The 27,009-nt window shown below is 40.1% G+C and overlaps 2 protein-coding genes across 3 annotated transcripts in view; one reads left to right on the top strand and one right to left on the bottom strand.

The window, feature by feature from the left end:
* DNAJC3 (DnaJ heat shock protein family (Hsp40) member C3) overlaps nt 1–4,679 on the top strand; it is a 68,537-nt gene extending 63,858 nt beyond the window's left edge. For both annotated transcript variants that reach the window (XM_081083211.1, XM_081083212.1), the window contains 2 exons: nt 434–582; nt 2,911–4,679. In XM_081083211.1, coding sequence (XP_080939337.1) covers nt 434–582; nt 2,911–3,068 — 307 coding nt within the window. In that variant the 3' untranslated portion in view covers nt 3,069–4,679. The remainder of the gene's footprint in view (nt 1–433; nt 583–2,910) is intronic.
* A 4,325-nt stretch (nt 4,680–9,004) lies between these two features.
* The window catches only part of UGGT2 (UDP-glucose glycoprotein glucosyltransferase 2), a 183,750-nt gene continuing 165,745 nt past the window's right edge, over nt 9,005–27,009 (bottom strand). The window contains exons 37-39 of the mRNA XM_081083210.1: nt 24,624–24,740; nt 16,000–16,126; nt 9,005–9,606 (exon numbers count right to left, since the gene is read on the bottom strand). Of these exons, the coding sequence (XP_080939336.1) occupies nt 9,584–9,606; nt 16,000–16,126; nt 24,624–24,740 (267 nt within the window). The 3' untranslated portion in view covers nt 9,005–9,583. The remainder of the gene's footprint in view (nt 9,607–15,999; nt 16,127–24,623; nt 24,741–27,009) is intronic.

The raw sequence follows: 27,009 nt of genomic DNA, 5'->3' as shown, positions 1-27,009 counted from the left end.
GCTGCCTCTTGCACGCCCCACACTTGGGATCAAGCCTGCAACTTGGGCATGTGCCCTGATCAGGAATTAAACTGTGACCTCCTTGTTCATAGGTTGATGCTAAACCACAGAGCCACACTGGCTAGGCTGGGCCTATATTTCTTAAAGGTAATGAGTTAGGAGTGAGATTTTTTTTTTTTTTTTGGTGGGGATAGGAGGGAGAGAGGGGATTGGGGAAAAGAAAACGTATCTAGGCCTTTAAATAAAGTGGCATTTTAACAATTAACTTATAGGTACTAAAATATTTAATTTACTCAATATGTACTTTTGAATAAGAAAACCTTCCTTGAGCAAACATCGTTTTTTTAGGTTATTGTTCTTATTAAGTAAACTAATCCAGAAGTGTTGGGTATTTCTTAACTAATGATTATTAATAAATTTTAATACCCCTCAGAAATGCCAAAAAGCAAGAAATCATTAAAGCATACCGAAAATTAGCAATGCAGTGGCACCCAGATAACTTCCAGAATGAAGAAGAAAAGAAAAAAGCTGAGAAAAAATTCATCGACATTGCAGCTGCTAAAGAAGTCCTCTCTGATCCAGGTAGCATCTGACTTTAACATTTTCTATTCTCTTGAAATGGCTCAATCGGTGACTTAGCCTCCCTCTTCCATTGCCTGTCATAGAGGTGATGTCAGAATGGATGGGAGGCAGCTCTGGGCTCACTTCAAGGGCTGGTGACTAGTGTGGGCTTGCAGTTTCAGAAGTCCAGTTTTATGCCTGCCCCGTCAGACTCAGGGACCCACATATTCTTGGTGCAGGGGAATGAAAAAGCCTGAATTTGACATTCCTGGTTTTTTTTTCACCTGTGATATGGAAGTACAACAGTGAGGGGGATCTCTTAGGTTTCGCCCAGTTTCATAGCTCAGGGATGAATTCTTCATACCAAACTGACAGAAGCTTGATAAGGAAACCAGGCTGGACTGTGCAGTGGTGTAAGAGAAGCTGCCTGCCAGTGTGTGCTCTCCAGGAATCTTGGCCTTAATCAGATGTTCATTTGATTTACTGGCTGCTGTAAGTGTTCTTTAACACACGCCAAAATGGCCTGGGAAATAAGAGTGAAAGAAGAATTTAGGTATTTTTGAACAACACTGACATTTCCAAGGGGAACGTAATGTTAAGCTAGTATCTACTGATTCTTGTGCCTTTCCGTGTCAGTGGGAGCAGAAGCTATGGCTTGAGCTAGACAAATTAAGGAAAAAATAGAAGGAAATCAAGCTGTATGCCCATTTGACAAATCTTTCTTGAACACCTCACACTGTATACCTGAAGTGAAATAATTTGTTGTTCTTAAGTAACTTATCATCAAGCCCAGGAGACAGAGTGTATTAATGCGTGCAGGAGGCTCCATACTGTGGTGGTTCTGTTCCGCAGAGGAGGGTCTCCCACCTCCCTGGAGTGGCTCTGTCCCTGGCTTGCACAGTGCACAGGTTGGGGGCTCCGCAGCTGAGCTCCACGGGAGCCGGGCTGGCAGTCACAAGGTGCCCATGGAGAAAAAAACTGCATTTTTAATTACTATGAGTTTCTTTTTTTTCTTGGTTTCCTTTTCTTAACCCCCGTTCTTATTTTAAGGATGAAATGGCTTTTTTTTTTCTTTTTTTTTTTATTGCTTAAAGTATTACAAAGGGTATTACATATGTGTCCATTTTATCCCCCCGCCCTAGACAGTCCCCCAGCCTCCCCTATCCCCCAGTGTCTTATGTCCATTGGTTATGCTTATATGCATGCATACAACTCCTTCAGTTGATCTCTTACCCCCCTACCTCCTGCCCCCCAACCCTCCCCGGCCTTCCCGCTGCAGTTTGACAATCTGTTTGAGGCAGCTCTGCCTCTGTATCTATTATTGTTCAAAGTTTATAATGGTCTCTATTATCCATGAATGAGTGAGATCATGTGGTATGTTTCCTTCATTGACTGGCTTATTTCACTTAGCATAATGCTCTCCAGTTCCATCCATGACGTTGCAAATGGTAAGAGTTCCTTCCTTTTTAGAGCAGCATAGTATTCCATCGTGTAGATGTACCACAGTTTTCTAATCCATTCATCTACTGATGGGCACTTAGGCTGTTTCCAGATCTTAGCTATGGTGAATTGTGCTGCTATGAACATAGGGGTGCATATATCCTTTCTGATTGGTGTTTCTGGTTTCTTGGGATATATTCCTAGAAGTGGGATCACTGGGTCAAATGGGAGCTCCATTTTCAGTTTTTTAAGGAAACTCCATACTGTCTTCCATAGTGGCTGCACCAGTCTGCATTCCCACCAGCAGTGCACAGGTGTTCCTTTTTCTCCACATCCTCTCCAGCACTTGTCGTTTGTTGAAATGGCTTTTTCTAATCTCTGAGGATGAGCTTGCTCTCTGCCACCTGCAGTGTTCCTTTCTCCTGTTTGCCTGCCCTGGTCTCTGGCTCATCAGGGACTTTCCTCGGGACAGGCACAGCCGTGGAGGTGGCCTCTTTCCCCTCATTTCTGAGAAATTCACATGATTTAATAGTGAGGCTTTAGACAGCTTGTGCCAGGCTGACTTCCTTGTTGGGCTTAGGATGGTGACAGGGCTGTTCTGGAGGCCGCTTTCTCTGCAGTTACTAATTTTTTCCAGAGAAGCATCTCCTTGGGTGGCTTCTTGTGAGGAGAGATTTAGGGGGTCTGATTTTCAATGGTATCATTTTCAACCCTGGCCCTCACCCCTTCTCTGTGACTGGTGTTTCTCTTGTCTGTTTTCCTGAGACCAAACCTCTGATCTAGGAGAGCCTACTTTTGAGTGTCAGGCATACCTGTTGTAATAACTGAAAAGTAAGTAGTCCCTCAGTCCACCCCCTCCTGCACATCTTAGTCCATACCTGAGTCTTACTCTGCTGGTTTCTTTTCTAGAAATGAGGAAGAAGTTTGATGATGGAGAAGACCCCCTGGATGCAGAGAGCCAACAAGGAGGTGGTGGCAACCCTTTCCACAGAAGCTGGAACTCATGGCAAGGGTTCAATCCCTTCAGCTCAGGCGGACCTTTTAGATTTAAGTTCCACTTCAATTAAACCAGCTGGTTTTTTTTTCTCTCTCTCTCTTATTCCTTACATTTTTTTAAAGATTAAAAACAAACCTTGTTCCAGGATCCTAAAGAAAGAAAAAAAAAATTCAAATATTTTAGTTTGTCCATGACCAAAGAGTTGTTTTAATAAGAAAAATCTGTTCTTCTCCATTTTAGACTTGAGGTGGATGGGTTTGTTATGGCTGGAAGCTGAGGAATGTCTGGGCAAGTGGTTGGGGGCAGGCTCACCTGGTCTGTGTTTTTCTATGCTGCAGCATGTAGAAATGATTTTCTTCACAGCCTTGCATAGTATGTCAGTGCCTATGTGTATAAGAAGGAGCTGAACATAACCTTCATGAGAATGGGTTATATTTCAGCATTCTTAAAGAGAATATTAACATTTTGAGCTATTCTTAGGGACAATTTTGTTTAGATTTTGGTCAATACAGTCACTTGCAAATATTGTTAAATTACAGAGCCTCCTTTAATCCGCATGCATTTCCATCCCCCACCAGTATGAACACGGCTGACACTGGGGGGAGGAAGGGACTCGAGCTCATGAATTAGAGAACCTGCTACCCAATGGTATTCAGTGTAGCCAGGCTTATACTTTGGATTGATGGTAAGCATATACTTTGTATTTTGTTGTTGAGTATCTCTGCAAGAGAATACTAAAAACCACTGACATAGAATTAATTGTAAAACCTATGGGCCTTTTGTTTAACATGAAACATCACATATTAACTTAAAAGTTATGCATAAAATAGGTTCAGATAAGATAGCAGTGGTTTTATGTAAAATAAATTTGCTGAGATGCAGAGTGAACTACTTCAACAACTGAAATTGAGAGTTAAACCGTTTCCTATAACAGGATTGTCGTAGAAATGTAAAGTTGCTCAGTTAACATCAACAGAATGCCCTCTTTCCAACCTTTAATCCATACAGAGGGGCAGGTTCTCTTACCTCCTGGCAGACCTGCTTGGACTGTAGTAACGCCCACATGGGGCCTGTTTCAAGTGGGCATGAAACAGCACACCTGCCCCTTCACCAGACCTGGATGCCGCTACATGGTCTCCTGCCTGCAGGCTTACAAATGTAGTCAGCTCTGGCTATATTTCCACTATCAAGATGGCATCTCTTCTTGGGATTCTTTCTTCTTATTTTAGAAGAAATAAACTATTCAATCTTTGTTTATTTGATTTTTTCCCCCTAAAAAATGAGTGTTACTTTAATCAAGAATATTAAATATTTATGGAACTATTGATATTGCATTTGAAATCTAAGAGAATTACTTTAGATAAGAATTAGTACCTTTACTCTGGAAAGGTTTTTCTATTTGCCTCAAAGCATGTTGAAGCATTTTAAGCAATACGAGTCTGATAGTTTTTATGAAATCAAGCATTTTAATTTTAGTTCTAGAAGGCATCCTGACCAGTAATGTCCACAACAGCCAAGCACAAATCATTTTCTTCCACAGTCATCCTGAAACATATGTGGAAAAAATTTTCTTAACTACGAGACAAAAATCACATAGTTGAGTTGGGTAAAACACGTACGTGCTTTTTGCATCTATTTTGAAGTCTATTTCTTACCAATAAACTTAACAATGCATTTTGAAAACTAGTGAACATCTTGCAGCTTTCATTTTGTTTTAATGTCTCAAATTTCAAGCTAATATGAAAATAATTCCCAAAGGAAATTCCTTGTTTATTTAATTTCAGTAATCACATTACTTAATTATATCAGAGATTTTTTTCAATCTGGTTCTTTCGTACATGATGTCACGGTGACCTCTTTGAAATCTAGCAATGGCCTCTATTTACTTTCAAGAAGAGGATTTTTGTACACAATGAGAACAAAGGAAATATCAAATTACTTGCCCTTCTATTGAGAGGGGAGGATGAAAAGTCAGGAGGGTTGAGAGCTGGGCCACATGGGAAATGCATCTGGGACATAGGTTACCTTGCTGCCTGCCAATTGCTGCCCATTGGGTTGTTTACATTATTTTTTCTCCACTTGTAATCACCATAATTCCTGTTTATAAAGTCTTACCATGGACTTAATTTAGTCATCATACTGAAATGTGCAGAGTTATTTGCCTGTTTTCAGTGAAGAGTAAAATCTATGATGCCAAGTGCCAATGCCACTGAGAGAAATTAATTCTTTGGAATTTGTTTTGCTGATTAATGAAGAAAACAATGACCTTTACGTTCCAGCCTGGATGGGCATCAGCAGTCTTCTGGTATCCGCCTGAAGGGAAAGACGGTCACTCGATGTTCCCTTACATGATTGAGGAAAACACGGGTGTGTAGAGGACAGTGAGTCTCCTTGCCAGCCTGAAGATCGCTGTGCAATGGAAGGCGACGACTGAGGAAGCATTCGACTGGTTTGGGGGCTACTTGCACTTACCACTCTCGAGTCTCTTTGGAGACTGCAGTGTCCGGTAACCTTCATGGCTCTTTCTGGGAAAGTGAATGCGAGGGGCCCGTCACCTCACCTGTAGTATACTCCCTTCTTAAGGCCTCCCTTTTGGAGAGCTCCACAAGTGAAGTATTTCTGGTCTGTACACTGTGGATCTTTTCCACAGCAGCAAGTATTAAACACATCAGCCTATAAATGTGAAAAAGTTCTGAAAATTAATTTATTGCCCACTTCTGAAAGTTCATGCTTTCTTACTGGATAAATGAAAACTTGAGAACAACTTGAATAGTTTACTGATGTGAATTGGATATAACTACTAATTTTAAAATGTCTTTCTCTTTAATCAGTATTAAAAGTTTATTCTAAATATCAATATGGAAACAGAACTTCTTTGGGACTTTGATAATAGAATGCAAACGATCCACAAAATTTTAAAGAGAAAAATACTGATAACTGAGTAGGAACAAAGTTAACAGAATCACAATTTAAAACTGGCATTTTCTATTCATGGTGGAAAAATGAAAGATTCACCTTTAAAGGCATGAAGTTGGTCAAAGATTGTGAGGTTTACCATGAAAAAAATGCATGAGATGCCTAAGTTAAAAATGGTTCCTCAGGTATTTGTTAGAGCCAACTGCCTTAAGGGTACAGGGCACTGGTAACAGGCCTTGCAAAGATTTTTTGTTGAGTAAACATTAATAGTATAACCTAGAGAGATCCATGCAACTTCGTTGAATGTAATTTACTTTTCCCTATTTAGAAAGGAAGGAAGAAGGCAAATGCTAACTTGTCAATGCATAATATCCTTATTCTAAATCAGATTATTCCTTTTGAAGTAGCAGAGGTTATTCTGTAATTGCAAATTATGTTAATAGATGGGGATACTTTTTTTTTTATGAATGATCTCATTTGTTGAATGATTTAAGAGTAAAATTAGCCACTGCGTGGCTTGTGTATAGTTGACAGGTTTTGTTGCAATCATCTGTGGTTGAACCTCTTACCTGCAGTGGAAAGCAGAGTGCGGAGAGTGTAAAAACTGGAGATATTTGGGGAGTTAAGATAGTACTCCTGTACGACTGTATAGTTGGTTTTGAATGAGAAGACTAAGTAACTTAATCCATCTCAGTTTAGTGTTTTAATAAAGAAACTGAAAATTAATTGAAATGGGTCTCAGACATGTCTACACATATGGGTACTATTTTTATGCCCTTGTATTTTCACATTTAATAAAAATATTTATGGTCAAAATCAGTACATTTTTGCTTTCGATTAATTTTTAGTCTTTTGGAGAAGTCTATTTTCTCACTTTATTTCACACATAATCAGTGATTACAACGGCTCCTGTACACAAGCCAAGGAAGATAAGAGCACCAAATGCAGAAATGGCTAAAATCTCTTAATTTCCAAAAGTCTTAGGGACAGCTAGGCGTTCAAGTAGATGGTTCTTCAACTTCAATACAATTAAAATCTCTTAAATTGGCTTTGTTTGAAGACTTTCCCTTTTATACTATAACTAGAGGCCCAATGTACAAAATTGGTGCAAGAGTAGGCCTTCCTTCCCCTGGCTGCTGGCACTGGCTTCCCTCTGGCACCTGGGACCTGGGCTTCCCTTGCAGCCACGGCTTCGTCCAGGACATCCAGTCTAATTAGCATATTATGCTTTTATTACTATAGATTTGTACATTTCTGTTAAAGTCTTTAAAGGGGGGGGGGGGACGGACACACACTGTTATCTCAATCAAATTTCTAAACAAAAGAAGCTTCTCTATATTCTGCATATCCTAAAACTAAGGGACAGCTAGAATGCTTATATAGACCTTTCCCAGAAAGCTCAAAGTTTGCAAATACTTAATCATATCTTTGCAATATATGAACAACTGGCCTTAGTCTGAAGACAGTAAGGGCTTACAGGAGAACAAAGAGGAAGCTCCCTATAGAATATTTATAAATTGAATATTTATAAATCTAGATTTTCAGATAGAAGGTATCAGTCATGTGGAAATGAGACATGTAAATTTAGCCACTCAAATGACAAGCTGGGAAGGGAGTGATCAAGACTTATGTTATTCTGCAATTTCAGCTTCTCTATGAAATACGGAATCTAGCAAATTGGACGTGATAGTAATAAGCATGGGAATCAGGTGTCTGCCTAGTCCATCCTTTCTGCAGGATTCTTAAAAAAGTGGAAAACAGGCTGACAATAAAGGAAAAAAAAGTACCATCTTGCAGTTGGGGCTTCTGTGCAGAACACTAAACCATGAACTCAGAATTTCTTACCTCTCATCAAGCTCAGATGTTACTCCTGACTCCACAGGAATGAGGCAGAGTGTACATGGAGTTGGTCACCTCAGGCCAAGTTACCCATGAGGCCTTTGATAGCATCCCTTTGGATCCCTGGAAACCACAGGAACATTCTAGTTCCATCAGGTAGGCCATATCTGGAACACTCCATTTTATCATAGACAAATACAAACACATAAAGGGAGGGTGGCCAGGAGAGGGAGAGGTCTTGTGATCTCTTATTAGCAATGAACGAAGCTACTGGGAACAGAGAACTTATATGCAAATACTCTGGGCTGGGCTGTCAAATAGAGAAGAACTAGACTTGTTTAGAAGAGCTCAAAGGAGCAAGAGCAGAAACTGCCAATAGACAGCTCTGGCTCACTGGGGACCTAACTATACAGAATTGTCCAAAGATGGACTACCCTGTATCTACTGGCCTGGAGGGTTCAGAGATGGCCTGAGGCTCTACTTGACAGGGCCTTGTAAGGGAGGCTTGTACACTGGCTTGGGGCTAAACCAGCTGTGAGCAAACTACGGCCACTGGGCCGGATGTTTGAAATGAACTAAAAAAAAAAAAAAAGACCGTACCCTTTTATGTAATGATGTTTTGTTTACTTTGAATTTATATTAGTTCACACAAACACTCCATCCATGCTTTTGTTCCGGCCCTCCGGTCTAGTTTAAGAACCCACTGTGGCCCTCGAGTCAAAAAATTTGCCCACCCCTGTAAATTCTACTCACAGTGGTTCTCAACCTTCTGGCCCTTTAAATACAGTTCCTCATGTTGTGACTCAACCATAAAATTATTTTCGTTGCTACTTCATAACTAATGTTGCTACTGTTATGAATCGTCATGTAAATATCTGATATGCAGGATGGTCTTAGGCTACCCCTGTGAAAGGGTCCTTCGACTGCCAAAGGGGTCGCGACCCACAGCTTGAGAACCGCTGCTTACTGGCTGTTCCCCAAATGTCACTTATCAACAGAATCATCTGGGGAGCTTTTTAAAATAATCATCATTCCCCATGCTCACCTGCCCTGTTACATTAGTCTCTTCAGGGGGTGGGGTTCTGATGACACTGGACTCTCTTCTAGCCCCAGATGCCATGATTCTAGAATAGCTGGATATTTTTTGAACACTGACTATACCTATTCTCCTACTAAGACAGGAAAACAAAGTTTACATTCTTAGTTTCTATAAAAGTAGACAGTTCTTTTAAAAAAAATGCACATACCCTATAAGCCTTCAAATGTTTTATGAAATAAAAATTAGAAATACTAAAAATACAAATAGAGCATAAGATTAAAACATAATTTAAGATAAAGTAGCATTATAGTGCAACACTACCTTTCATTTTACAACAGATAAGGTATAAATGGGATTACTTTTTTAAAAATTTCAGACAAGTATGCATCCCTTTCCTTTCTCTAATTTTAAATGCATTTTGTGAATAAGAAAATATAAATGCACACAGAGCTGAAATACATAAAAATGTAGATGGTTTGGTAAATCCCCACTAGTCAGACATGTTTTTTACTGGGTCCCCTGGCAAAATACCACTTTGGTAAAATCAGTCTTTTAAGCAATTAGGAAAAAGGAATAAACTTAGTTTTAAATACTCAGTGGTCATTTCTTATATAACTTAAATTTATTCAATAATTAAAGTACAGGTGTTTTTAAATAATATTTTTAAAATTGAGGAATATGTCACTGATCTTTAATGAAACTTCCAAAAGTCTTAGCAGTAGTTCAACACTTTCCCAGCAGGTGGCAGATTTCTTGTCACACTTTCATCTTCTTTCTCATAAAAGCCAGTGCTAGAGTTCATCATGTGTCAAAACTGTAGGGGAGGAAAGTTTCTTTCTTGAAATCTTAAATATCAAATTAGCTTAAACCTTTAAACCTCACTGATGTCTGAGATATAGAAAAAACACAGGTGCTGACTGAGGGTCCTTTTGTTTGTTAATTTAGTACTATCTATTCGGTTCAATTATGTGACAAAAGAATAGCTCTGTACATTATGGTATTGGTTAGATTGTACTATATCATGACTACTTACCTTTGTCCCCTCCTAGAAGTGAGCTCCCATTAGTCTTGGAGGACAAGAACCATGCCTTATTTATCTGTTATCTCTAGGCCCTAACACCCAGCCTGGCCAGGAAGCCATGAAATATACTAGTAGATTACTCACCTGCACAAAGTATTAGTGTAATGGAACAACAAAGAGCAAAAGACATACATGGTATTCTATGATGGGAGGAGAGCATTTAAACAGACACAGGTATTATACAAATGTGAGAATAACAGTGAAGACTCTTAGAGGCAAAAAATGGGTTCTTTTCTTTCTGCATCACTGAACTGTTACATCCTAACTGATTTAAGAACGCTGAGAATTCGAAATATTTTCAGGTAGAAATTAAAATACAAATTAAAGTATTCTATACCACAATTCAAGATGGAAGACTGTTTATATCTTCACTAAATTCCACTTTATCTTTTAATTTTTTATTTTTTTGTAAAATATATTTGTACTGATTTCAGAGAGGTGGGAGAGGGAGGGAGGGAGGGAGGGAGGGAGAGAGAGAGAGAGAGAGAGAGGAGAGAGAGAGAAGAGAGAGAAACATCAATTATGAGAGAGAATCATTGATCAGCTGCCTCCTGCACATCCCCTACTGGGGATCGAGCCCACAACCCGGGCATGTGCCCTTGACTAGAATGGAACCCGGGACCCTTTAGTCCACAGGCTGACTCTCTATCCCCTGAGGCAAACCAGCTAGGGCCACTAAATTCCGCTTTAAAGATAATAAAAAAAATATAAAAGGGAATGTGGGAAGTGGTTATGAAACATCATTGGAGCAGAATTATCAATGAATTACTAAAAATGGAAAAGAGAATATGCAGCTGAATACATAGCACACAGCTGAGATGTGGTGGTGTTCCTGACAGTGGAAACCCGGGTGAGCCTCCTAACAGAAACGCTGGTGGGGACTGAGTCAGACAGAAGCAATTAACTGAAGGACTAGCCTACAGTATCTGTGCTGGCCGCTCCCCTCCCATCCTACTGCATACCAGAGGAAATCTGACAGCCTGCTTATCCCAAGATATAAACTAGAAGACTTTTTTGTTATTAATTCTTACCCAAGGATATTTTTCCCAGTGAGAATGGAAGGGAGGGAAGACAGAGGAGGGAGGGAGGGAGGAAAAGGGAGAAAGGAAGAGAGAAATCAATGTGAGAAAGACACATTAATTTGTTGCTCCCACAGATGCCCCAATTGGGGCCGGGGATTGAACCTGCAACCCAGATATATGTCCTGGACTGGGAATCAAATCCTCGGCGCGTGGCCAAGGCTCTATCAACTGAACACCACCAACCAGGGCCAGAAAGACTATTTTTGAAAACAAATTGAATAATCTATTAAGGGGGGGAGGGGAAGGAGAGAGAAGAGAGACAGACAGGTAGATATTTTTGTGGGATGGGCTTTGATCTAGTCCCATGGTCGGCAAACTGCGGCTTGCGAGCCACCTGTGGCTCTTTGGCCCCTTGAGCATGGCTCTTCCTAAGCCTTAGGAGTACCCTAATTAAGTTAATAACAATGCATCTACCTATATAGTTTAAGTTTAAAAAATTTGGCTCTCAAAAGAAACTTCAATCATTGTACTGTTGATATTTGGCTCTGTTGACTAATGAGTTTGCCGACCACTGGGCTAGTCCATGCACATACAGAGGGAAGTCTGCCAGTTCCACAGCATGCTGATATACCTAGAGCTATAAACCAACCCTCCCATTCAGAGAAGAAGCCTCTTGGAGAAACAGCCACACTTACACCAAGGCGAGGGAAGCTTATGCCAAAGCCTTAAAAATAGTTGCCTCTTTAAGTATAAAAAGACTTCCAATTTTATTCCCTATCTTCCATGTTGTTTTAATGTTCATAATGAACAGCGATTATGTTTACAAATCAAGTAAAGACACCAATAATCTCTTTTGTAAAACTTCTTTTATACATATAACCATATACTAATACAGACAGGCATGCAATTTTTCTTTAAGATGGGGTCAATCATATTTATACATATTCTATAACCTATTTTTCTAACTTGAAAATATGGTATCAGCACAAATACATTTATCTCTATTCTCTTGGAAGGCTACACTATATTTGTATGTATCAATGTTTATAGAATCAATCCTCTATGGACAGGCTATTTCTATTTCATTATTAAAACAATGCTAAAGGAGAAACTAAGATGCCGGCATAGGGAAACACCGAAATTGCTGCCTCCTACAACAACTTCAAAACACAATAAAAAGACAAAACGGACATCATCCAGAACTTGCAGGAAGGCTGGCGGAGTGGAAATTCTACAACTAGAAGGAAAGAGAAAAGCACATTGAGGGTCAGGAGCTGCGGAAGTAAAGTGCAAAGGTACAGAGGCTCTCGCGCGTGCAGAGAGGGGCTGGTACCTGAGGACGCGGCTGTCTTTTTGAATCGGGAGGGAGTCACAAGCTCCCGAATGCTCTGAACTCCGGTTCCGGGAAGTCTCTGGGGACCCAGGACTCATACGGGGAGAAACTGGACTGTCTGGCAGTGGGCAGAACTCGGAACTGGAGGGCGGCTTTCCCTGAGAGGTGCTTGCAGCAATTAAATTATCAGGACACTGAGACTCGAGCGGCCCCTTAGGGCAGGGCTGAAAATCCGCCATAGATCCTTGCTCTGCCCTTTGATTCCCTGAGACCCCGCCCCACCCAGGCTGCGGCAGAGGCTTTTGCATATGAATGCCCTGGCCCTTTGCAACCTGAAAATTACCTAACCAACTGCAGCTGGGCCACAGACCCAGAACTTCCAAGAGAAGGGCCAAGGCCTCACAGAAGCTTGCATTGCTTCACAGCTGGGCCTCATCGGGGCACCTCCAAACTCCAAAAAAGGAAGGGGAATCTGCAGTTCTCTTCATAGCTCCTGCTGGGTAACCTCCAAGAGCCAGTGTACCCAGTGGTCAGAGGGGGACCATCCGGATTACAACTCCTCAGATCCATAAGGGACACACTCAGGGGACAGACTCAGTGAGCACCAAAGCCCCACTGAAGCAACTCCTCCCAGTGATCCTACAACAATCAAGGCATAACTACAACAAGACTGTGCACAAAGCCCACAAGGGGGTGCACCAAGAGTGTCCACCTCAGGTAACGGGGGAGGCTGAGCCACTGGGCCCTACAGGACACCTAGCACACAAAGCCACTCTACCAACACAGGGAAGCATAAAAAATGCGGAGACAAAGAAACAGGTCACAAATGACAGAAATGGAGGAAAGCAAATGACTGGATATAGAGTTCAAAACCACGTTTATAAGGTTTTTCAAGAATTTTATGGAAACCGCAGATAAATTTAGTGAGACCCTCAAGAAATCTAGTGAGACCCTCGAGGATATGAAAAAGGACCAACTAGAAATTAAGCATACACTGACTGAAATAAAGAATAATATGCAGAGATCCAACAGCAGACTAGAGGATCCCAAGAATCAAGTCAAAGATTTGAAATACAAAGAAACAAAAAATACCCAACCGAAAAAGAAAAAAGAAAAAAGAATCCAAAAATATGAAGATAGTGTAAGGAGCCTCTGGGACAACTTCAAGCATACCAACATCAGAATTATAGGGGTGCCAGAAGAAGAGAGAGGGCAAGATATTGAAAACCTATATGAAAAAATAATGACAGAAAACTTCCCCTACCTGGTGAAAGAAATAGACTTACAAGTCCAGGAAGCGCAGAGAACCCCAAACAAAAGGAACCCAAAGAGGACCACACCAAGACACATCATAATTAAAATGCCAAGGGCAAAAGACAAAGAGAGAATCTTAAAAGCAGCAAGAGAAAGAAAGTCAGTTACCTACAAGGGAGTACCCATACGACTGTCAGCTGATTTCTCAACAGAAACTATGCAGGCCAGAAGAGAATGGCAAGAAATATTCAAAGTGATGAACAGCAAGAACCTACAACCAAGATTACTTTATCCAGAAAAGCTATCATTCAGAATAGAAGGTCAGATAAAGAGCTTCACAGATAAGAAAAAGCTAAAGGAGTTCATCACCACCAAACCAGCATTATATGAAATGCTGAAAGGTATTCTTTAAGAAGAGGAAGAAGAAAAAGGAACTCTTACCATTTGCCACAGCATGGATGGAACTGGAGAGCGGATAAATACCACATGATCTCACTCATTTGTGGAATATAATGAACAACATAAACTGATGAGCAAGGACTGATCCAGAGATGGAGAGGCATTGATTGGACTGTCGGGCCTTGGAGGGAAGGTAGGGGAGGGTAGGGGTAAGGGGGAAAGATCAACCAAAGGACTTATATGCAAGCATATAGGCCTAACCAATGGACGCGGACAACGGGGAGGGGGGGGTGGTGAGGGCATGAGTGGGGGGGGGCGGAGTAGGGGGTAACGTGGGGATAAGGACACATATGTAATATCTTAATCAATAAAAAATATATTTAAAAAAAAACAATGCTAAAACAAACATGTATCATGTATCATTTTTCTTTTAAATATAAGTTTCTTAAAGTGAACTGCTGGGTCATAGGGTATACATATTGTAAGTTTTTATACAGCTACTACATGTATGTGTAAATGAGTGTTCATGTGTCAACATCCTCCTTAATGCTGGGTACTTTGAACCTTTATCTCTTTCCAGTTTGATAAGAGAAACATTTAATTCAGTTTTGTGCACTTGTAATTATGTAAATTTTCCTTTCTTCCTTCCTTTTATTGCTTACTTTCCTTCTCTTCTACTTTGCTCTGACTTATTTATCTTTCTCTCTCTTTAAAAAGTTATACCACTTACAGAATAATATTACTTCTGAACTTAAATATATTAGATTAAAAATACATGGGTATGTTTTAAATATGGAACACCTCAGACAACACATTGGTTTTGTTAAGGAAAACACAAAGTCAAGATGAAACAATTTAATGCTTATGTGAGGAAATTTATATATAAACATTTTAGCTTCTCTAAAAAATAGAGCTGAGGAAAAGAAAAATTATATTTTAAACTACTAGGAAGAATTATTGTGAGGGTAAAAAATATAGCCCATGAAAGTCTCTTAACATACTGACTGAACAAGCTCAGTGCTTTTCTTCCTTTTAGTCCTCACCCAAGGATATGTTTTTATGGATGTCAGAGAGAGAGGAAGGGAGGGAGAAACACTGATGTGAAACATCCATCGGTTGCATCCCACATGTGACCTGACTGGGAATTGAACCCGCAACCTTTTGGGTGTATGGGACAATGCTCTGAACAACTGAGCCACCAGGCCAGGGCCTTAGTGCTGTTTTTAAAAAGGAGTAAAGAACAAAGGGGAGACAGACACTGGAAAGGAAAGGGAATTATGAGGCCGGAAAGAATATTCAGCACACATCTGTTGAAGGTTTATGTAGATGATTAAATGCTAAGGAAACCACAGTTTTTTAAATCTAAGAAATGGAAGCAGATCTAATTCAAGTCACCCTCCAGCCAATGAACAAGGCTACTAGAATCAGGAACACATGGAGAAACCTCTATTTTCTATGAGATTAAACTTGGGAGAGAGAAGATAATATTCTTAGTTAGTTATGTAAGGCTTTTATTAAACTTCAGAGCTTGGACTTTCATATTTGGGAAATTCAGTGTGATCTTAAACATAAACATTTTTTTAAAACTTTTACGTTTACCTCTATCTTGGGTCAGGAGGTGACATCTATACTACACATCTATGTGGTATAGATTATACGAATTGAAGCTATATCCATGGGGGAATAGATTCTCTATCCATATATTTTTTTAAAAATATGTTTTTATTGATTTTAGAGAGTGAAGAAAGGAAAAGGAGCAAGGCAGAAATATTGATGAGAGAGAAACATTGATCAAACATCGACCAGCTGCCTCCTGCACAACACCCACTGGGGATCGAGCCTGCATCCCAGGCATGTGTCCTGACCGGGAATAGAACCAGTGACCTCCTGGTGGATGGGATGTCACTCAACCAATGAGTCACACTGGCCAGGCTCTATCCATATTTTAAATTTGTGAGCTTAGTCCACATAAAAATATTCTTAATTATGTCATAGGCTTTCTTAAAGAAATTCTGACCTAATCACTTGATAACTTCACTATGAAATAAGTATATAATCTATTCTAGTTTCATTTAATGCAACATGTGGTTCAGACGCCACCACAGAATGATTACTTACTTGCATTTTCCTTCTTGTTTTCAAGGTGATCTAGCAGTTGTCGTATCTCAGTATCATACTCCACCCACTCTGGGACAATCCTGGCAGCAGCTTTCAGTTTGGGTTCTTTTGTTTTGGGATTATTGCACTGAAAGTTTAAATACAGTTTTGTTAATAAAACACCATGTTCCAGAAACAGAAAGGAAATACTTGAGGACTCTGCTGTGTCACTGGAGCAAACAAAATGCATTTTGTAAGAGTAGAGTCCTAAGTCCTATGTCCTTGAAATACGGGAATTCATTAAATAGAGACAGGAACAAGTGAAATGACAGATCTTAGTTTCTGGAAGCAGTAAGTGTTCAATGCAAATACTTCCATCAGAAATTAAGAAAAAATTGTTTAAAGACACTTTCATGTTTCATAAGAAGTTTTTCAAACAATTCAGTGAAGTATTTTGTTTGACAAGAGGTCTAAATACATGAATACTCTGACAAAAAGCATAGCAGACTGAGAGAAACCAAGATGGCGGCATAGGTAAACACCGGAAATTGCTGCCTCTCACAACCACTTCAAAAATACAACTAAAAGACAAAACGGACATCATCCAGAACCACAGGAAGGCTGGCTGAGTGGAAATTCTACAACTAGAAGAAAATAAAAAAGCATACTGAGACTCAGAAGAGGTGCGGAAGTAAAGTGCGTAGGTACGGAGGCGCACGTAGAAAGGGCTGGCAACTGAGGACACGGTTGTCTTTTTCAATTAGGAGGGAGACACATCCCGACATCTCTGAACTCCAGTTCTGGGCGAGTCTCTAGGGACCCAGACTCATACAGGGAGAAACTGGACTGTCTGGCAGCAGGCGGTACTTGAGGGCGGCTTCCTCTCAGAGGTGCTTGCAGTGATTACCACGGGACACTGACCTGGGACCTCTTAGGGCAGGGCTGAGGATCAGCCATAGCTGTTTGCTCCACTCTGTTGATTCCCTGAGACCCCGCCCCACCCAAGCTGTGCACAGAGGTTTTTGCATATGAATGACCTGGCCCTTTGTAATCTGAAATTACCTAACAAACTGCAGCTGGGTCAGAGAGACCCAGAACTTCCAAAAGAAGGCCCAAGACCCCACAGCAGCTTGCATTGCTTCACAGCTGGGCCTCATCTGGGCACCTCCAAATCCCAAACAAAGAAGAGGAATCTGCAGAACTCTCTGTAGCTCCTGCTGGGTAGCCTCAGGCAGTCTAAATTAGTACCTCCTTAGAGATCCAAGAGCCAGTGTACCCAGTGGTCAAAGTGGGACCATCCAGATTACAACGCCTCAGATCCATAAGGAACACACTCAGGGGGCAGACTCAGTGAGCACCAAAGCCCCACTGAAGCAGTCTTGTCCCAGAAGGGTGTCTCCAGCACAGAAGTTCTCCCACCATAGACACAGCTGATTCTCACAGCCAATTGGCCTGGAGGTCAATTCCTCCCAGTGATACCTACAACAATCAAGGCTTAACTACAGTAAGACTGTGCACAAAGCCCACAAGGGGGTGCACCAAGAGTGTCCACCTCAGGTAGCTGGGGAGGCTGAGCCACTGGGCCCTATAGGACACCTAGCACACAAAGCCACTCTACCAACACAGGGAAGCATAAAAAATGCGGAGACAAAGAAACAGGTCACAAATGACAGAAATGGCGGAAAGCAAACTACTGGAGATAGAGTTCAAAACCACACTTTTAAGGTTTTTCAAGCATATTCTAGAAACTGCCAATAAATTTAGTGAGACCCTCAAGAAATCTAGTGACCCTCGAGGATATAAAAAAGGACCAACTAGAAATTAAGCATACGCTGACTGAAATAAAGAATGTTATACAGAGATCCAACAGAAGACAAGAGGATCCCAAGAATCAAGTCAAAGATTTGAAATACAAAGAAGCAAAAAACACCCAACCGGAAAAACAAAGAGAAAAAAGAATCCAAAAATATGAAGATAGTGTAAGGAGCCTCTGGGACAGCTTCAAGCGAACCAACATCCGAATTATGGGGGTGCCAGAAGAAGAGAGAGAGCAAGATATTGAAAACCTATTTGAAGAAATAATGACAGAAAACTTCCCCTACCTGGTGAAAGAAATAGACTTACAAGTCCAGGAAGCACAGAGAACCCCAAACAAAAGGAATCCAAAGAGGACCACACCAAGACACATCATAATTAAAATGCCAAGAGCAAAAGACAAAGAGAGAATCTTAAAAGCAGTAAGAGAAAAACAGTTAGTTACCTACAAGGGAGTACCCATACGACTGTCAGCTGATTTCTCAATAGAAACTATGCAGGCCAGAAGAGAGTGGCAAGAAATATTCAACTTGATGAACAGCAAGAACCTACAACCAAGATTACTTTACCCAGGAAGGCTATCATTCAGAATTGAAGGTCAGTTAAGAGCTTCACAGATAAGAAAAAGCTAAAGGAGTTCATCACCACCAAACCAGTATTATATGAAATGCTGAAAGTTATTCTTTAAGTAGAGGAAGAAGAAGAAAAAGGTAAAGATACAAATTATGAATAACAAATACACATCTATCAACAAGTGAATCTAAAAATCAAGTGGATAAATAATCGGATGAACAGAATAAACAGGTGAATATAATAGAATCAGGGGCATAGAAAGGGGGTGGACTGACAATTCTCGGCGGGGGGGGGGAAGCTTGTGGGGGGTGCAGGTCTATGAGACTGGACAAAAATCGCACACCTATGGATGAGGACAGTGTGGGGGGTAAGGGAAGAGGGTGGGGTGGGAACCGGGTGGAGGGGAGCTATGGCGGGATAAAGAAGAACAACTGTAATAATCTGAATAAAGATTTAATTAAAAATAACATAGCAGACTATATTAATAAATATTTTCTTATGTTTTCTTTGGACTAAAAATTTGGTTTAATATACTTTACATTTTCCACAGACAAAACCATTTGTCAGCCTTTAGAAAAATCTTGAGTTTCTTTAGCAAAAGCATTCATTCTCTTTCATATGCCTCTGTTCTAATCAGCAATTGGGGCTATATTAAAAATCAGTTAACCGGAACTCATTTGTCCAAATAGTAATAGTTGTGAAATTCAGAGTAGTCCATAAATCCCAGTCCACATGGCCCAACTTACTGGCAGAGTAAGACCCATACATGTTACTTAACTTTGTGTGTATGTGTGTGTGTGATCTTAGTTTCTTCATCTACAGAAGAGGAAATTAAAAAGATCATCTTCAAGGATCCACTAATATAGAGTCAATTTAAACTACGTAACAACTGACTCTACTATAGAGTTTCTTGGGAAAGTAAAGTGTAAAAGGCGGAAGGGCCCGGCCAGTGTGGTTAAGTGGTTGAGTGTTGACCTACAAACCAGGAAATCACGGTTCAATTCCTGGTCAGGGCACATGCCCAGGTTGTGGGCTCGATCCATAGTGCGAGGAGTGCAGGAGGCAGCCAATCAATAATTCTCTCTCATCACTGATGTTTCTCTCTCCCTTCCTCTTTGAAATCAATAAAAAGATTTTTTTTAAAGGTAGAAGGTATAGGAGGCGGTTGAAAGGATCTGATTTTGAATGTATTGAAGGTTCAGCTGACAAGAGTTGCTGATGGGCTGAATGTGAGATGCATCAAAGATGACCCCAGTGTCTTTGGCTTGAGCTCAGTAAAGAATGGAAATGCACTTGACTGAGACAGGAAAGACAATGAGAGGAGCATAGACTTCACAAAGTTATAGACATCTATTTCCTCATTACAAAGCATTAACAGAAAATGTGTATGGAGGCTTAATTCTTCGCGACATATTCTTATGGTTGCTTCAATTTGCTCACCCCCATGCCTTATGGGAAAGTTATTAATTATGAGCTATGAACCTGTCATCTTAATCCTTTCCTCACCAGATAGTTGCAGTTCATTCCACTGTGGACTTTTCTTTCTATAGTAATAGATTTCTGAAGTAGTGGAAATAGGATTTTCTTTGCAGAAATTAACTTTACAGGCAAAAGATTCTATAACGTGAAGATGAAACTATTTTCCCTCTTTTTGTGTCAGAAACTATTAAAAATACTATGTTTTTCTTAGATTTTTTTTTTTTTTGTAATACAATTTCCTCCCCTACAATCTACATCTGTGGTGCTTAATTGGGCCTATCATGCTCCTTAGGGGAACTGTGGCAAGGTCTGAAGACAGTTGTTTGTCGTGCCTGCAGTTGGTGGGGTGCTGCTGCCATCTAGTGGGTAGAGGTCAGGGATACTGCTAAACATCCTAACAGAATTATCCTGTCCCAAATGTCAATAATGCCCAGACTGAGAAATCTTTACTGAAACAGAGTCTCACTTCAGTTCCATTATGCATCCTTTTCCTTCCCCTTATGCCATTTCCTTGGAATTTTCGGTATTTCCTTAACATTTTTCCAAAGAAGCTAGCTCAAAATAGCATGTTCTCTCATTTTTATTCTAAGTGTTCTGTGGGAGAGCTGGCTAAGCTGTCCACCAAAATTTATGCCACTTGTCCTTTTCCTGCGCAGACCGATTGCCAGGACATAGCTAGCCACCCAGGAATGACATGTATCAGTTCCTCATACATCTACATGTGACCACATGAGCAAGTCCTACAAGGCGTTAAGGCCGTTAACAGTCAGGGTGCTTTCTCCACATTCCCTTTTTCCTTTACTCCAGATCATACTATCCAACAGAAAAATTATGGAAACTTCACATGTAATTTAAAAATTTCTAGTAGCCACATGTAAAAATGTAAAAGGAACAAGTGAAATAAATTTTAATACTGCATTTAACTATGTCTAAAATGTTATCAATCAATATGTAATCAATATAAAAATCAGTAATGAGATATTTTTACATTATTTTTATTGCACTGAGTTCTCCTAATCTGGTATTTTACATCTCATGGCACATCTAAGTTCAGACTCCCAACATTTTAGGTGCTTGCTGGCCATATGTGGCACATTACTGCCACACTGGAGAGATGCATACAGGTGATGATGACCCTAGGCCAGGGGTGGGCAACCCCTGGCACGTGTGCCAAACATGGCACGCCAGTAACTTTTGCTGGCATGCGAAACCCTCTCTTATAATCTTCCATTTACAATTTTTTTCTTAATATCAACTTTTTATTTTTCAGATAAATTCAGTGTAGGGGCATCTTAGATAAATAAATAATTTTACATAACAAGTTATCTTAAAGACCACAGACATGGATTGACTAGAGAGGGGAAGAGCAATGTCCATGCCTCTGCCTTAACTCTCCCTGCATTTCTAGATCTGACCAGTGTTTTGGTTTCATCCACATACGCTTGTGAATCTTTGTTCTCAGTGATGAATTTTGTTAAGTCTCGTAATAGGAGTAGCCTGACGGATGAAAGTAGTAGCTCGTGCATATCTCTGAAGGCCACGAAATATAAACCTGATGTAAAATCTCTGTCATCAGTGATGCAGCAGCAAAAGTCCCACTGATAATATCAAACGGAGTCATAAAGTTTTCTGTCGGACTATAATGTGTACATGTGTACATTAAAAAATAAATGTATTTCTCATTATCATATACTGTGTTTTTGTCGCTTGAATGAATTTTATTATTTCTTCAAGGTTCTTCACATACGTACACCTTAAGAGATATCAAGTAGGCGTAACATGTTCTCAAAAAATTAGGGTTGGCACGCAGAAGAATTTTGAGTCAGAGATTTTGCTAGTTTTGGCACGCACTCACAAAAAGGTTGCCCAACCCTGCCCTAGGCAGTGGTTCTCAACCTTCTGGCCCTTTAAATACAGTTCCTCATGTTGTGACCCAACCATAAAATTATTTTCGTTGCTACTTCATAGCTGTAATGTTGCTACTGATATGAATCGTAATGTAAATATCTGATATGCAGGATGGTCTTAGGCGACCCCTGTGAAAGGGTCGTTCAACCGCCAAAGGGGTAGCGACCCACAGGTTGAGAACCGCTTCCCTAGAGGATGAATAAGCCACAAGCTGGATAGAGACTATTCCCTGAGTTATGATCCACAGGGAAGCTACTCACAGACACGACACACACTTAGAGCTGTACTTGGGAGAGTGTGAAACCACTAACATTCGGGGGTTTGCTACAGTAGCTCAAGTTAACCTAAGTGCTCCTAAAGACCCCAAGGCTATCTCATGTCACTAAGGTATGAGTCACAACCTCTTATGTTACAACACAACCTTAAACGATACATTAGCTATTGTAAATAACACTGCTATGAACATAGGAGTACATATACTCTTTCTGATTGGTGTTTCAGGCTTCTTACGACATATTCCTAGGAGTAGGGTCAATGGGTCAAATGGCAGTTCAATTTTTAATTTTTTGAGGGAACTCCACACTGTTTTTCATAATGACTGCACCAGTCTGCATTCCCACCAGCAATGTACTAGGGTTCCTTTTTCTCCACAGACTCACCAGCACTTGTTGTTTATTGATTCTAGCAGGTGTGGTGGTACCTCATTGTCATTTTAATTTGCATCTCTCTGATAATTAATGACGTTGAGCATTTTTTCATATGTCTCCTGGTCATTTGTATGTCCTCTTTGGAGAAGTGTCTATTAGGTCCTCTGCCAGTTTTTTTAATTGGGTTGTTTTCCTTTTGTTGAGTTTATGAGGATTTTATGTATACTGGAAATTAACCCCTTATCAGATGTCTTATTGGCAAATATGTTCTCACATACAGTGGGCTCCCTTTTCATTTTGATGCTCATTTCTTGTGCTGTGCAGAAGCTTTGTATTTTGATGTAGTCTCATTTATTTATTTTTTTCCTTTGTTTCTCTTGCCATATGCATTATATCAGTCAAATTTCTGCTATGTGAGACCTTGCTTCTTTCTTAATATCATCTAATTTGTTTTGTGTGTGTGTGTGTGTGTGTGTGTGTGTGTGTGTGTGTGTTTTGGGGGGTTAATCCTCACCTGAGGATATTTTTTCCATTAAATTTTAGAGAGAGTGGAAGGGAGGGGGAAATATCGATGTGAGAGAAAGGACTGGTTGACGGGGCTGGGGATTTGAGCCTATAACTGAGGTACATGCCCTTGACCGAAACTGAATGGGCAACCATTCAGTCCACAGGGCTGGAGCTCTAACCACTGAGAAAACCAGCCAGGGCATGCCATCTTATTTGTTTTTGCTACCTTTTATCATCTACAATTGCATTCCAACATGTTGGCATGCTATTTTTTTCTCTACAATTCTACACATATCTAGAAAAACATCCCTATTTTTTTATTATTCTGTCTTATTTTGTTCAAATTCAAAAACTGTACGAATTTTCATATTTAGACAGTTTATTCTTCAATGATGATATTTTATACTTAAATTAGTACACAGAAACAAAATGATCAGAAAAAGAATGATGATATCTTGTAACTGTTAGAGACAATGAATAAGTTTGAAATGTTTCATGTCTAGGAGAATTAAACTGTGTAGCATAGTTAAAGTGCTTAAAAGAAAAATGTAATTAAAAATTCTTCTCAAAAATAAGAAAATAGACATGTATTGAATAATTTCAGTGGAACAATTATTTTGGTTATGTGTACCTGGGAGAAATATTGGCAGGAGAATTAAACTGATGATAGGCTAAGATGATAGCTAACTCATGAACATGTCAGCCCACGGCCTTTCTTTCCAAAGCCCTTGTGCAGAAAGAGTTAAACAAGCAGGCCTGAGATTGCTATTCTTTTTTTTTAAATTCTTTATTGCTGAAAGTATTAGAGACTGCTATTCTTAGAAAGGCCTGCTTGCAAGGCTGGCCCGTGGCTTGTGTCTGGAACTTGCATTTCAGGAGTGCTCCCACCATTCCCTGGTAAGAACAGCTCACTGTGCCTAATCTGTGCAAACAACATGGTTTATGCTGTATAGCTACCTTCCTTCTGGATGTTAGGAATTTTGGTATGTGCCAGGCAAGAGGGGGTGCTGATGTGACCAACCCCCAATAAGAATCCTGGGCACTAGGTTTCCAATAGCTTCCCTGGTCAATATTTCATATGCGTTACGAAAATTTTCGTAGCTTAAGGAATTAAGCTTGTCCCATGTGACTTCACAGGCTGAGGGTTCTTGGAGTCATGGTTTTCTCTGGACTTCACCCCATGTACCTTTTCCCTTTGCTGTGTATCCTTTCACTAGAATAAATCATAGTCATGAGCATGACTATATTCTTTTTAAAAAATATTTTTTATTGATTTCAGAGAGGAAGGAAGAGGGAGAGAGAGATAGAAACACCAATAATGAGAGAGAGTCATTGTTTGGCTGCCTCCCGCACGCCCCGCACTGGTGATCGAGCCTGCAACCCGAGTATATGTCCTGACCGGGAATCCAACTGTGACTTCCTGGTTCATAGGTTGGCACTCAACCATTGAGCCATGCTGGCTGGGCAGTATGACTATATTCTCAATCCTGTGAGTCCTCGTCACTAAACTAAGAATAGAAATCATCAAACCTCGTGTTGACTTAGGGACCCCCCTGACACAGCCCTATACTTGCCAAGCTAAGTAAATACCATAGTAAATACTAGACTGAGCAGCAGTATGCCAGGTGTGTGCCATTCCATTTGTAAAATAAAATATTTCTATTGACCATTATCATATTTGCTTATACACAAATGAAAATAACCACAGACACTCACCAGATCAATTGTTTTGGCTCTTTGTTTGGATTCATCATCACACCAGGTTTCACACCACAGCCAATCTTGAGGAAGAGACTTAATGGCGACTTGGTAGATCATATTATTGGGAAGATCCTACAGAGAAAAAAAGATGTAGACAGAGGTACAGAGATTGGAGTCATAGCAAAAGAAGCTGAAGATGTGGTTTAGAGCAGCGGTTGCCAACCTTTCAAGGGACCTCACGGACCACCAGTGGTCCATGGACCACCGGTTGGCGACCGCTGATTTAGAGTATAAATAGTTCCTTAAAAACATGTACAACTGAGATCTCTCTATTTTTAAACTTTAAATACTTAACTTGACCCAATCATCTTGTGTCATGAATAAACCCATGCAAGGGAACTAAGTCCACACCTGCCCTGGACTAGACCCCTAGCTCAAGGCTGAAGAAGGCCTAGAAACCCACCATTTCACATTCCCCAGACAGACTACCTCTACCTGCCTTGACACCCCAGGATCAATCACTCACACTGTGCTTGCTATTACTGTCTATGTCAGTCACTACCACATTCTCCAGATTCTGAGGGGATCTTTCATTTTCCTGTTAGAAAACAATGACCCATGAACATTTTCACATTTCTGCCTGCTCAGGGCTTTCTAAGCAAAGATGGCTGGAATCTGAGTTAAAGGATGTTTAAATGGCAAATGAGCACAGTAATCTAACAATAGTGACCTCTGGAGAGATTCAGAGACATTTTCCCCAGAGATATTTATTCATATGCCAGGGGATGTAGAGTCCTTCCTTACTCTCCCCAGACAATGTTGGTTTACATTCCAGAGCAAAGGGCATGCTTCCTCTCTCTCTATCCCAGAGGGCACAAGGGGTACCTGTGTTAGCAGACCCATCTAAGCTCCAAGATTCACAATTTTAAGGTTCTTCTCTCAACACTCCCATTAAACATCAATACTGAAAATATTAGCTAATGCAACAAGACAAGAAAAATAAATAAAAGCCCTAACCGGTTTGGCTCAGTGAATAGAGCGTCGGCCTGCGGACTGAAGGGTCCCAGGTTCAATTCTGGTCAAGGGCATGTACCCTGGTTGCAGGCACATCCCCAGTAGCGGGTGTGTAGTAGGCAGCTGATCGATGTTTCTCTCATCAATGTTTCTAACTCTCTGTCCCTCTCCCTTCCTCTCTGTAAGAAATCAATAAAATATTTTTTAAAAAAAGAAAAAGAAATAAAAGATAAACAAATTGGAAAGGAAGCAATAAAACTGTCTTTGTTCATAGATGCCAAGATTGTTTATGCAGAAAGTCCCAAGAATCAATAAAAAAAGCCTCCTGGATCTAATAAGTAACTATAGCAAGGTTTTAGGATACAAAGTTAATATATAGAAGTCAATTGTGCCCTGGCCCAGGTGGCTCAGTTGGTTGGGTGTCATCCCATGTACCGAAAAGTTGCAGATTAGATTCCCAGTCAGGACGTAGGCCCAGGTTGTGGGCTTAATCCCCAGTAAGGGGTGTGCAGGAGGCAGCTGATTGATGTTTCCCTCTCACATTGACGTTTTTCTCTCTCTCCCACCCTCTTCTTTCCTCTTTCTCTAAAAATCAATTTCAAAAGTATTAAAACAAAAAAAGGAATTAGCTATATACCAGCAATGAACAACTGGAATTTGAAATAAAAAATACATTACCATGACATTAGTACCAAAACCAAACAAACCAAAAAAGACAAAAAATAAACCCAGGTAAAAATCTAACAAAATATGTTCCTCTCTCTATATGAGGAAAGAAAACTATAAAATTATGATTAAAGAAATCTGGAAAGATCTAAATAAATGGACAGTCCATGTTCATGAATAGGAAGGCTCAATATTGATAAGATGTTAATTATTCCCAACTTGATCTATAGATTCAATGCAATGCCAATAAACGTTCCAGCAAATTATTTTGTGGATATTGACCAACCTGATAGTAAAGTTTATATGGAAAGGCAAAACTGAAGAACAAGAACAAAGTCAGAGGACTTATACTACTGAACTTATAGTCTTGCTATAAAAATCTATAGTAATTAAGAAAATGTGGTATTGGGAAAAGAACAAACAGACCAATGGAATAGAATAGAGAGCCCATAAATATGGGAATTCTTTGTACTTTGTGCTTAATATTTTTCTGTAAACCTAACACTGCTATACAAAAGGAAAATCTATTCAATAATAATAATAATAATAATAATAATAAAAGCTACATTGTTCCTTCCAAAACCCTTTTCCTTGGAATCCATTCCTTAAATAATCTGGTCTGTCATCTTATCCCAGCCACTTTTTCACTTGGTCATGTCCTAGCCAAGTCCTCTTCAATTTCAAATTCATAATCCCACTCTCTGACCAACTCTTGAATTTC

This window comes from Myotis nattereri (genome assembly GCF_964212035.1).
Source record: "Myotis nattereri genome assembly, chromosome: 2".
Lineage (NCBI taxonomy): Eukaryota > Metazoa > Chordata > Mammalia > Chiroptera > Vespertilionidae > Myotis > Myotis nattereri.
This window is presented reverse-complemented; position numbering and strand designations above follow the sequence as displayed.